Here is a 12,779-nt window from a genome sequence, read left to right on the forward strand (position 1 = left end):
TTGTCCTCTGTGGTGCACGTCAAATAGAGATTTTTCCTTTCTTCCAATGATTTCACTTCTTCAGCATATATGTATATCTGTGCCCTTATTACACTAATATCCTGCTTAATGGGTCTGGAGATGCTGTTATTTATAGATTTCAGTACATTCAAAGAACAGCTGCAAAAAGTCTCACCAAGCAGGACCCTCACTGTAGCCTGATTATGACCCTGCATTGGTTGCCAGGGAGGTGTGGGATCTTAGATTTTGGAGAATGACTTGTTAAGTGCACCAAAAGCTTATCTGGAAGGATCTAACATTTTTAAAAATTGTCTTCCTTTGACACTTTAAATTTGTCTGTGTTCTAGTTTCCAGAAGCAATTTCCCCTCTTGTGTTCTTTAGCTTTCAAAACTCCAGCCTTTGGAATTGGACCCTGGAAATGAAGTTTATCCCTTTGCTCCTTTATTATTTTCTTCTTTCTCATCTTATTTTCCTTTTTAATTTCCTTTCTTCCTTCTGTGACTGAATTCACTTGAAAAACATATATGAATGTGTATATATGCACACATGTAACTTATATATCATTTTCCATATATTTTGTGAATTTATAAACATTATAACATTATATATAACAAATTTTGTATTATATGTAATATTGATTATATATAATCTATATAACTCTACATTGCATATGACATATATAATTACATATAATGGGTCAACTCATCCCCCTCATTAATGAAAATATAGATAATAAATACAGATATATATATTTATTACCTATATTTTATTATTATATTATCTATCTATCTATCTATCTACATGGAGAGAGAGAGTGTGTGTAAACACATACACATCTGCCACATTTGGGTACTGTGCTTGTTAGCTGCAAACTATGCAAAGATGACGCTTCTCCTGAATCATTGTAAGCGTGTTGTTTATAAGGGACATAGACATAAACAACTAATTCGAATACAAAGTCACAAATGCTGGTATAAAGGTCCAGGGAGCTGAAGGAGCATAGCGGGGGTAGTACATATCTCCTTCGCCTTCTCATTTAAAGAATAAACTACAAACTATGAACCAGGGAATGGCGTCTCTCCTCAGGGGCACAGCACTGCTGTGTATGTCAAATTGTGATACTATTGAGAAGAGGCCAGTGATTGTATAAACGTCTGAGTCACAGGTTAGATATTAAAGAAGACCTTTTTGATTTCATGGTTTTGCCAGAACATGCTATTAAGGTTCAGCCCTGCCTGAATTGCTCTTTGCTCAGTTCCAACCTCTGCCCAGAATTGTCTCCAAGAGACTTTTTTCTCCATCACTGAGAACGATCTTTGTATCCTTCTTTGATAGAATATTCCTACTTTACAATTCTCCCATTAGGAATTCTCCCATAAACTCTAATTCTTCATAAAATCCAGTTAAATCTAAATCTCTTCTTCGAAACCTTAATCTTTTTATTCTCACTAATCAGGAGATACTGATCATTCATAGCCAACATCCTGTATATTTAACAGACTTGAAAATGTTATCATGCCTTATCATGTGGTACCTTAAGTAATCTTCATTATCAGCTGTTCCCCTGAAGCACACCCAGAACTCCCAAAATAACTCCTATCTAAGAATTAGGGAGTCACGTAGGCATTTCTGTCTAGAGTGGGGCAGGAAAATGCTGGCATACATTGTATACTTCCCAACGAGCCACCTGAAAATCTGCCTCGTCATTTCTCTTTTCCAAAGTGCTTGTTTCCCCACTGGTGGCCACCAAGACCCCTTCTTTATTTCCCCTCAGAGTGCTTACCCTTAGGGTCCTTTTTTACCAGGTTTTGCAAAACAATTCCACTCTGCCTCAAAACTTGCAGAGGCCACTCATTTCCTAGATCAGTAAAACACTAAGATCCAATATGTGGCAGGACCCATTCTCCTTAGAAGCCTCGTAACCCTCGACAGTAATTAGAGTGTGTCCTTTGGGATCCTTTTGTATTTGAAGAAATAATAGAATTTCACAAAACAGCTGAAAAGACATTAAGCTTTTCTAGTTGTTTCTCAGTGGGAGAATTGGTGTGAATTACTTAGTTTACCATTGCAGGAAGCAGAAATGTCTCTCTTATTATTCATAGACAGTTGCTTAAAAATCATGGAATTAATAAAGAAGCACCATCTCTTTAACAATGTTCTGTGTTTCTTTTAAACTAAGGAACATTTCTATAACCTCAGAAGTATCCTACTGATTACATGAACATCAAAATGAAATATTTTCTTCATCCTGGAAAAGAAAAGTAGAACTTTAGATGGGAATGCATTTCTCTTTTTGCTATAAGTATAAGCCATGTTAATGCTAATGAATAGTTCCTGTAAAATAAGATTCACATGTCATATGAAATAAGTTTCCTTTGGAACCAACTCTTAAGAACACATTAATAAATATGATTTTCTCACTATAATTATTTTTCTACTGAAGTAGGCATGAACCTGAGGACTTAACATCAAACAAAATCATTCTTTTAAATTAAAAAGAAAGAGAATTTTTAAAACTTAATACATCTCCACCCCATTTTATAGCAATCTATGCTTTGTGGATAGTTACAGATGGGTTTTATTATTCATAGCATGTGTGCGCCCTTGGGACCTGTAAAAGTTGGACCGGGTTAGCAAGAGCTGTGTTATTTACAGTGAGAGAAGCACGTGCCATTTGTTTGTTCGGCTGTTTTTGAGAGGGGGAAGAGGAAAATAGTATTTGCATAGGCTTGGTCAGTTTGAAAAATTAATTTGTCGCATTGATAAATCCTGAGCTTAGAGCTTGTTAAACAGTTATGAAATTGAGTATGAGGTTTTGTACTTGAATATACCTTAATAAAGAACAGGTTAGATTTCAGCTGAACCCTGGACAAAGCTGCATTGTTATCTTTGGCACATCTGATTATTTTGTGATGATGTCATCGCCCTAAAAACTGTAAATTCATACTACCAATTTCATAATTGGTCATCAGTCTCCTGAAAGCTTTCATAGTTGCATAGACAGGAAAAAAACCTAGAGGAAAAAAAATCACACATCTTTTAAATCACATTATATTATTTTATAAAGGATTTGTAGAAAGTGAAACATTTTGCTACCATTTAGGTGTGGCATAGGAAACTAGGGTAATGCTTACTTTTAGAAATATCAAGTGTTACTCACTGTTTTAGAATTAATTGCATAATTATCCAGTAGAACAGTAAGATCCCAGGGTACCTTAATAGAAACACTACACTTCCAAATAAAATAATAATAATTAGCACCTACTATATTCCAAGTACTTTATTAGCTATAATTTTTTAACTCCCCACATCTCTGTGTGTAAATAAACACCATTAGCAATATTAATCTTTTCTATAGTTTAGAAATAAGAACACTAAGGCAGAGAAATTGATTTGAATGATAAATTAGGCATTATGGCTTTGAGTCATCTAAAGAGGCAGGTATTCAATAAGAACGATAGATGTTAGTAGAGTATGAAAATCACTCTTGCCACTGTTCATAAATTACTGGGTAGTAATTAATTAAAAATATCATCTTTCGTCTGAGCATCAAGGAAATTAACATTTTTAAAAGAATGCATAGCATCCTTGAGACTCTTGGATATGCCTAAGATGTTGTAGAACTTACTTCAGAGTTACCGTTCTGGGTAGATGGTAGCTACATGAAGTTGTATGACATTGAAACCATTGGGTTGGTAAAGACATGTAACAGATGTCAGAGTCTCCTTAGGGAATAAGGTTTACAAACCACATCTTGCCAACAAAGCAATGAGGTTTTGTTGGTTTGTTTTTGTTTCGCTGATGCACTCAATGAATACATGAATGAATGCATCTTTTTAGGATGGGGATGAAAGTGTGCGGAGTTGCTGTGGGCCCCCAGGACAATTGATGCCCCTTTGTAACACCATAACCACTAAAGAAAAAAACTGCCATTGGAACAGACAGTTATGGAGCCATGGAAAGCTGACACCATCCCTAAAGTACTGTTGTAAAAAGACAAAGTGAAATATGGTTGGTCAGGTACGAGTTGCGAAGTCTACAAAGTAAAGGGATGTTCTTCGCTGTAAAGTTCCAGAACTGTAGACTCATTGGACAGAAAGCTGTGATTAATGCCCATCTGACGAGAACCCGAGCTGGAGGGAAGCCAGCCAACTAAACTTCGTTTGGGGAGATAAGTAAAACAAATAGTGACCTTGCCATGATCTGAAATGACTCTACGACATGGCCATTCAAGCCAAAGAAGGAACAGTGTAGCCAGACTCTGCTGTGGTGATCTGAACTGGCTGAAGGTGGAGAGGGGAAAGGGCTTTGAAGTTTCATCACAGAAATATAGCTGGTACATGGGTAGCCAAAGGACACACACTTAGATTAGCTGTGTCTTTATGTTACTGAGTTGAATTTCTATGGTGAGACTTGTCGTCTGTTGGCATCCATTGCCCAAGATCATTGATTCACCATAGATACACAAGTTCTCAATTCATTTGGATAATAGAGTTTAATTGCAAGAAATAAAACATTTGTCCTGAGTCCAGTTTGCTCCCAAAGTTGAATTGTTTTCTACTGCATGATGATGGTTTGCCTTGCTGACAAATTATTAGGAAAATCCCCACTATCTTGCTTGCCTCTCTGGTCTCAGACTAGGGGTTTGTGGAGGCCATGGAAATAATTTGCTCATTTTATCCACCTATCCTTGAGGTATTGAAGTCTGAGCTTCCATTTGAGCTAAACCTATACTTAGCAGGCAGTGAGTTTTCTTTGGCAGTATAGTGTTCAAAGGGATTACTGATTCTTCTACCCAGGACTCAAAGAAATAAAAGAACATACCATAAAAGGGCCAAACTTTGCACTGGACATGCACAAACGGGCCATAACCTCTAATTCTACAATATCCATTGGCAGAAACATGGCTTAGAAAAATTTCTAGGGTTGCCTGGGTGGCTCAGTCTGTTAGGCATCTGCCTTTAGCTCAGGTCATGATCCCAGGGTCCTGGGATCAAGCCCCGTGTCGGGCTCTCTTCTCAGAGGAGAGCCTACTTCTCCCTCTCCCTTGGTCTGCTGCTCTGCCTACTTGTCTCTCTATCTCTCTATCAAATAAATAAATATGTAAAATCTTTAAAAAAAATAAAAAAATTCTAAATTTATACCTAAATAGAAAGTAATAATTAAATTCAATTGCTATATCAAATCTTAAAATTCAAACTTCTCAGATCACACATCTAAGCAGTATGTTTTGTCTTCTCAGTTTTAAACTGGTGAAAGTGCCCTTAAAATATGCATTATGAAAAAAATATGTAGGTATGAATGCTGTGGTTTTGCATTTTTAAGGATGGAGAGAAGGCGTAACATTTTATAAATAGTGTGCAATAAAGGCACCCTTTCCTTTGCAGCTTTATCAAATGTTTTATTGATATTTGTTTTTATTAGAAAAGTGCTATGAAAAGTGTAATAAAAATACAGGCGTGTGTGTGTGTGTGTGTGTGTGTGTGTGTTTTGTGAGACTTTAGGGAAAATTCAGACCAAACAAACTGTAGCCTGTTCACTTTATCTCCATAGAACTAAAAGAAACAACTGTGTTTCCTTTGCTGCCCCAACATCCTCTCCGTTTTCTTTTATGCACCGCCTGCCATTCTTTCCTTTTGCCTTTCCTGACTATTGTAATTTGGGTGCACTCCTTTACCAGCCTCAAGGTAAAGAGCTTCATGCCTTTCTCTTCTCCTTCCCTGCTTTTTTTCCCCGTCTGAATACATTTCACAGACGACCGTCTTCCAAAATAACAACATCAATTAATTTTTTAACTTTAAAAAAAAATCATCTTTAGCCCTGAGTCTGCCCTCTGCATTGATGTGGAGTGTGTGGAAGAGGCTGTACCAGGGCTGATAAGCCCTGTCTGTGATGTCTCTTCAGGAGGAGGCAAGGCCCTAGCCGCTCACTGGTGCCTGGGGCTGCCTATCCAGCAGCGCGGCTCCCCGGGGAACTGACGGCTGACCCCCCGCACCCAGATCTGTGAACCCAGACAGGAGCGGGCTGCTGGGGCACGGGAAGCAGCCCCTGTGCTGTGCTCGGCCCGTGCCCGTGACTCTATGACGGGAACTTGCCCCTTGCCACTGTTTTTTCCTAGACTGCAGTTCTCTTCTCTAGGGCTCCCTCAGGTCCCCATCATGATCACTCACCACACTGCTTTCCCTTTTGCAGAATCCGATGACCTCCGTGGGGACCCTGCACTCAGCCATCAGAACGCTCCTGCTGCCCAGGATGGTCCTACTTCAGTAGTAGATGCTGGTGGCCTTGAAAGCATCACCCGGTGTCCCCAGCAGCTTCCTCAGATGATGGCTGCAGGTAAACGTCGGGGGCAGCTGGCACAGGACACAAGCAAGGCCTTTTGAGTTAGTGGAAAGCTGGCCTGGTCGTGAACTTGTACGTTGACCCAGGAACCTGGGATCTTTAAAGAAACCAGGTCGTGGAGCTAGTGTACGTTAAGAAGCATTCAGTCAAATGACACATATTTTGTTGAGGGTTTTTTGTTTTTTTTTAACTCTGCTATTTGTTTTTAATATTATTTATTTGCTTGTTTTGCTGAAAGTCTGACCTTAGAAGAAATATTTTGAAAGACACTTTTAGGCAGACACCTGCATTTTCTTAACATTAGGGAAAGAATACGTTACAAGGTAACACTAATGAATTCAGTCAGGATCAGCTTGGCTAGTTGACAACTGTTTCTAAAGATTCTATTAATTAGTCAGAAGGTGTGCCTGCTCCAGAATCCTACTCAGAAGCAGATGATTGCATTTATTTTTAATCTACTAAGCCAATCGACTTGTTTTAACCAAAGGAGTAAGCCTGCTTTGCCTCTCAACCTTGGAACTTAACTAGTGTTTTTTCACTGAGAGAAAGAAGCAGTTCATCAGTTTGGTTTCATTTTGTTTTTCCAGGAGTCCTTTCTTAATGGCATGCTGTGGATAATACAAACTACATGTCATTAAGTTTCCTCCCAGAATGTATTCAGAAACTCTTTATGTTTACGTCTGGAGAAAACATTGCCGTAGATTACAGCGCTTTATTTTTGTGTGGTTTGGGAATGTGCTAAATGAAGTCTTCCTTCTCCAGAAACGTGCTCTCCTTTAAGACAAACATTCTCGCCTTGTTGACTGGAAGTCACTGTTTCTTCCCACAGCAGCCGATGGTTTGGGGAGTATAGCGATAGACACCACGCAGCTCAACATGTCCGTGACAGATCCCACAGCCTGGGCCACCGCCATGAATAACCTGGGCATGGTTCCCGTGGGGCTGCCTGGACAGCAGCTCGTGTCCGGTAAGCTTGGGCTTGAAGGGACTTGGCGGCAGTGCCAGAGGGTGGGGGTCACAGGGGCCCAGTCATCTCCCTCACACGCAAGTGTTAAGCAGAGTCTGTGATTTATGACGGGGGCATGTTTGGCAGGTTGTGCTGGAGGTTCTCCTCATCACCTCGCTCTCCTGCCGAAGAGCTATTCTCAGAAGAAAAAGGCCCTAGGCGGTGTGTAACCTTCATAGCATTGCAGTTTCGAGTTCACATTTTAAATTGCTACATAGAAGAGCTAACATTTGCTTTCTAATTCGCAAAACTCTTTCACATTATGCCATTTGATTCCACAGTCATCTTTTTGAAGCAGGTAGGTATTGTGGTTTATTGATTGATTGAATGATTGATTAAGGTTCCCATTTAAAAGACAGGGAAACAAAGGACAAGCCTTTAGTTGGCTTTTCCAGCACTGAAGTAGCAGAACTAGAAACCCAACTCAACAGACTCCATAGTCTACATTTTTTCCCATCACACTTAGGAATCATAATAAAATGCATTAAATAAGGAAAATGTTTAGAAATGTCACAAAGTAGAAGGCCAGTTAAAAATTTCACCCGTTAGGGCGCCTGGGTGGCGCAGTGCGTTAAGCCGCTGCCTTCAGCTCAGGTCATGATCTCAGGGTCCTGGGATGGAGGCCCGCATCGGGCTCTCTGCTCAGCAGGGAGCCTGCTTCCTCCTCTCTCTCTCTGCCTGCCTCTCTGCCTACTTGTAATCTCTCTCTGTCAAATAAATAAATAAAATCTTTAAAAAAAAAAAAAAATTCACCCATTAATTTAATACATGTTTATTGAGGATTTTCCATGTGCCCTGTAAAAGTACATTGGGAAACAGAATATATATATTTATTAATTATATTAAGTATAAATTAATGTATATTTAAAGTCAACAAATTAAAATTAATTTTTAGTTTAAAATTTTAATTAAGTTTTAAATCAAAAATTTTTAAATTAATAATTATATGTGTGTGTATACATATATATATACACATTTGAGGACCATGTGTCCATAACTGCAAAACAACAGCAAAAAAAAAAAAATTGCACAAAATTAATGTGTAGAACCAGGTGTTAAGTAGTGGTGCAGGCTAATAATGTAGTAATTTCCAGAAAGATGAACTACTGGGGCTCTAAGAGAAGATATTATCAGGGAGGTAGGACTTGAGCTGTCTGACAAGTTACATAAAATTCGCAGTATTCACTCACTCACTCATTGGTTCATTCAGCAAGTATTTATTGAGTTACTGTCTCAGTGCAGGATGAGGGGGTGGGGGAGTTCCAGCTGTAAATCAAGCAGGTGTGGTCCCTCCCTCCTAGAATTTGCAATGGAAAGGTAACAGTTATTATGTTATGGTTATTGTTTTAATGTCAGAAGAACAATTCACTTTTGCCTATCGAGTTAGATGAGGGTAGATGGTACACATCAGGTAGAAACCAACAGCTTTTGGAGAGGTCATTTCTACACCCACAGACTTGTGTATTTTGTACTGAGTTGACCAAGCATCTGTTGGTTGTTTGGTTGGTTGTTGTAGCTTTTTTAATAATGTCCATAGATAGAAATTCTAAACTAGTTATAGTAAATTACATGTGTGTATACTTATAGGTATTTACATACGGCTTATTTTTTCATATAATAAGATACAATGTTTTCATTTAGTAAGAAAGAACATGAGAGAAGACAGGAGGTAGGGGAAAGTGGGAAACAGAAAAAGGGAAGTCAAAGATTGAGTTGCAGGGGCGCCTGGGTGTCTCAGTCACTTAAGCATCACTGGGTTTTGGCTCAGATCTTGACCCTGAGATCAAGGTCACATTGGCCTCTGAGCTAAGTGGGGAGTTTGCTTAAAGATTCTCTCTAGATTCTCTCTCTCTCTGCCACTCTCCCAACTTGCAGGTGTGCGCACCCTCTCCCCCTCTCTCTGTAAAATTAAAAGAAGAAAAATTAAGTTACAAAGCATTATACTTAGGATATTTATAAAATTCCTCAAAATATTATAAAATTCACGTGGAAGGGGCGCCTGGGTGGCTCAGTGGGTTAAACCTCTGCCTTCAGCTCAGGTCATGATCCTAGGGTCCTGGGATTGACCCCCACATCAGGCTTTCTGCTCAGCAGGGAGCCTGCTTCCCCCTCTCTCTCTGCCTGCTTCTCTGCCTACTTGTGATCTCTGTCTGTCAAATAAATAAATAAAATCTTTTTAAAAAAAATCACGTGGAAGGGAGGATTAGTCTGGTGCATGACATGTATGTATGGACATAAGGGACATTTTCTATGATTTGGACATGTGTTTATCCAGACCCCTTTTTCCTAAAGCTTAACCCAGACAGATACTTCCCTCTACTGACTTGAGAGAAAAGATTTGTATTTTTCCACCCAAATTTTCCCAGTTGCCTAATTGAAATATTCATCTAGCAGAAATGACTCGTCTCCACCTCCCACTTCTCTCCGAAAATGTTGTGCGACTTCCAGAGTAAGCCTCAACCTCAATAATTCATTATTTTTTCTTATGATTTTGAGTCTTCTGACATTTTAACCATGACCAATTTATGATTTTCCCAGCAACTTACCATGAAAAGAATTACAGCCATGCTCGTTATAGAAGATTTACCGTATCTGCCCTGAATTATGTTCTCTATCTCCTGTATTAGCCAGCCTGCTTTAAACTGTTTTTGAGCCTTTCAGGGTCTTCCTGGGCGCCCCTTCATCAGGTCCGCATTCCGCCAGTGGAACAGCACTTTGCTTTGTTCCCAGAGCTGCCCGCTGACTCTGCCACAGGGTCGGGATCGGTTTTATTTACTTCGTGTGTATGTATTCTCTTCCAGTCTTCTTTCCACCCAAATGGTTTAATCATATGAAGTGCAAGCTATTCAATGATGCATTTTTAGTAACACCTTTTCCTAAATTACTTTTCCATGTTATTGTTTTATGTTTAAGAAATTTAGTCCATTGAAGGAATCTCCAATTTATTTAACCATGCTAGTGTTTCTATGTAGACTGTATCCATTGCTTTACTCTTCCTAGCCAAGTTTCTTTGGAGAACTTAATCTCTTCAAGCATGTGGAAGCATTTTACCTTTCCTGAGAAATGATGATTATATCTACTTCATGGGATTGTTGTGAGATTTTAATATGATTACTTACATGCAATAACTGCATAGTACCTAGGCCTAGTAAGCATTCATTAACTATTAACTTATTCCTTCAATTTTGCTCTTTAAAAAAAAAAATATTACATGAACATTTCTATGCATAGGGCTTTTTAGCAATTAGAATTATTGCCCTTGAATAGATTCCTCTGTGTTGAACTAGCAGGTGACCAGAAATGAATATTTTGAAGTGAAATACTGGACAATTAATTTCCAAAATATATGTGTATTTAATATTTATTTGCTGACTTGACATGTAAAGATGGCATCCTATTATTTGATCTTAAATTCTTTTATGACTATCCTTTGTAAATTATTTACTTTCCCTCCCTATCTCCTATTCCTGTTTCCTCCTTTGTAAATAGATGATTTTCACACCATATCCATTTATCACACAGAGCTCTTGGTGGAGATTTTTTGTTTTTTTGTTTGTTTGTTTGTTTTGGTTTGGTTTTGGTCATTAACAATTAAGCATTTTAGGATATGTGCTGCCGAAGCAAGCACAACAATTAAGCATTTTAATCTTGGAATTCATATCTCCTAAAAAATACTTATCTAGTCTGTTTTTGGCCCCTTAATGCTGTTTTTTTTTTAATAGGTTTAACTTTTCCTTGATGAGTTCTTTATTGCATTTTTAACTACAGAAATGCTTGGCCCAGGCTAGAAGTTGATAGGTATTCCCAGTTTTCTGTGTCTCCATTGGTTTACTTCTTTCTTTGATCAGACCTTCCATTATGTGTATTTTAATCTACTCGTGAAGTATCTGCTCTGTACTACTGATCTGTGTTTGTCCAAGCACCACATTGTTTCAGCTCAATCGAGTATTTATATGACCTACCTTGTGCTCTTGTTACCGTACCCCATTCCTTTCCTGCTCATTCCTTTCCACACAGCTACAGCCAGCGCCCATCGCACAGTCCGCTTGGGGACACCTCTCAGAGTGTTCAGCGTGTGAGACAGAATGTGAAACACGGGCCCCACGGTCTCAGACGGGGCTTAAAGATGATTTAGTGTGGCCTGCCTCCCAAGACATCTCAGCTAAACTGTCTCTGACAGGATTATGGAGACACTGGATTTTATGAGCACCTGGCCTTCTCCCAAAGTTTCTGATATTTCTAAATGAGCAGCCCGTCTTCCCATATTGGTTGAAACTAAATTGATACTCAGTCCCATGCCTTACTATTCCTTGTGCTTATTGAGGAACTAAGATTATCAGCAAAGGAAGGCACACCTTTTTTCATGTCCTCTGATTTTATCAGAAGGGTTTCCTAGGAGATCAGATCACTTACTGCCCTTGTCTCATCGTGCCTTTCTAATGGGCTATTGTTACTCCCACAGAGACCCCTTCTCCATTTTCCTTTCCTCACATGGGCCCACCATGATTCCATCCCCTCTCAGAAACTTCCCTACTTACCCTCTTCTTACCAAGCGCTGCTTATCATTACATTGAATTGGTTTCTTTGGTCCAGAACACACCATTATGTTGTTTTACTCCAGCCTTAAATCCCATACTTTAGTGTCTTGGTTTATGTATAACATAACGTTTACCTCCCTGTGTTATTGTTTCATGTTTATTTTATTCCCCATACTTTTTAGTTTTGTGAAACTTCTCATTTTTGTGCACTTCAATACTTTGTACATTGATAGAAATCTAGATTTTTCTAAAGTAATCTGTTAGAACATCGGTGCCACACGGCTATTAGGTAGAGTGGATGTCCTGGAAGTATTTACTGGGCCCAAAGAGCCATGGCAAATTCAGGGCTTAAAACAGATAGGTTGCTTTCTTTGTGAGTTTCCTCAAAGCCTTTACTATCCTAATGTGCAAAGTATAGTTTCAAAGAGTAGTATCTAATACATAGGCTTACCAAAACTTAATTTAGCCTTAAAAAAAAAAAACAAAAACTATCGTCTTCTCATGAGATGCTAGACTAGCCATGTATCCCAGATTTTTCCCATCAGCTGGGGAGATCCTTTCCCACCACTGTCCTTCTCTCTATGCCATTTATGATCTCTGCCTACGATCTAGTTTACAGTTTTGTTTATGTTTTCACTGAACAGTGCTACTGCCTCCTCTCAAGTTGCAAAATAATTGACTTGTGCTCAGGAGTTTGCCTGAAGCCTTCTTCCCAGTTTTCTATGCTGTGTGTCACTTTCCAAGAGCCCCCACCACGGGTGTCATCGGCCGAAACCCCGAACATCAGATCGTGAGCTTTGATGCCATCTGTGTGCGCAGCTGCTCCCTTCCGATCCACACTGGCTTCTTCGCCAAAGTTATAACCATCAACTGGAAGAGTCAAAAAAGTGGC

General features: G+C 39.1%; 1 protein-coding gene across 8 annotated transcripts in view; it reads left to right on the forward strand.

Annotated features, from left to right (window-relative positions):
* The window catches only part of ENOX1 (ecto-NOX disulfide-thiol exchanger 1), a 568,173-nt gene that overhangs the window by 346,102 nt on the left and 209,292 nt on the right, over window positions 1-12,779 (forward strand). For all 8 annotated transcript variants that reach the window (XM_044249790.1, XM_044249789.1, XM_044249788.1 and 5 more), the window contains 2 exons: window positions 6,194-6,337; window positions 7,173-7,310. In XM_044249790.1, coding sequence (XP_044105725.1) covers window positions 6,194-6,337; window positions 7,173-7,310 — 282 coding nt within the window. The remainder of the gene's footprint in view (window positions 1-6,193; window positions 6,338-7,172; window positions 7,311-12,779) is intronic.

The sequence above is a fragment of the Neovison vison genome, chromosome 5, assembly GCF_020171115.1.
Source record: "Neovison vison isolate M4711 chromosome 5, ASM_NN_V1, whole genome shotgun sequence".
Classification (NCBI taxonomy): domain Eukaryota; kingdom Metazoa; phylum Chordata; class Mammalia; order Carnivora; family Mustelidae; genus Neogale; species Neogale vison.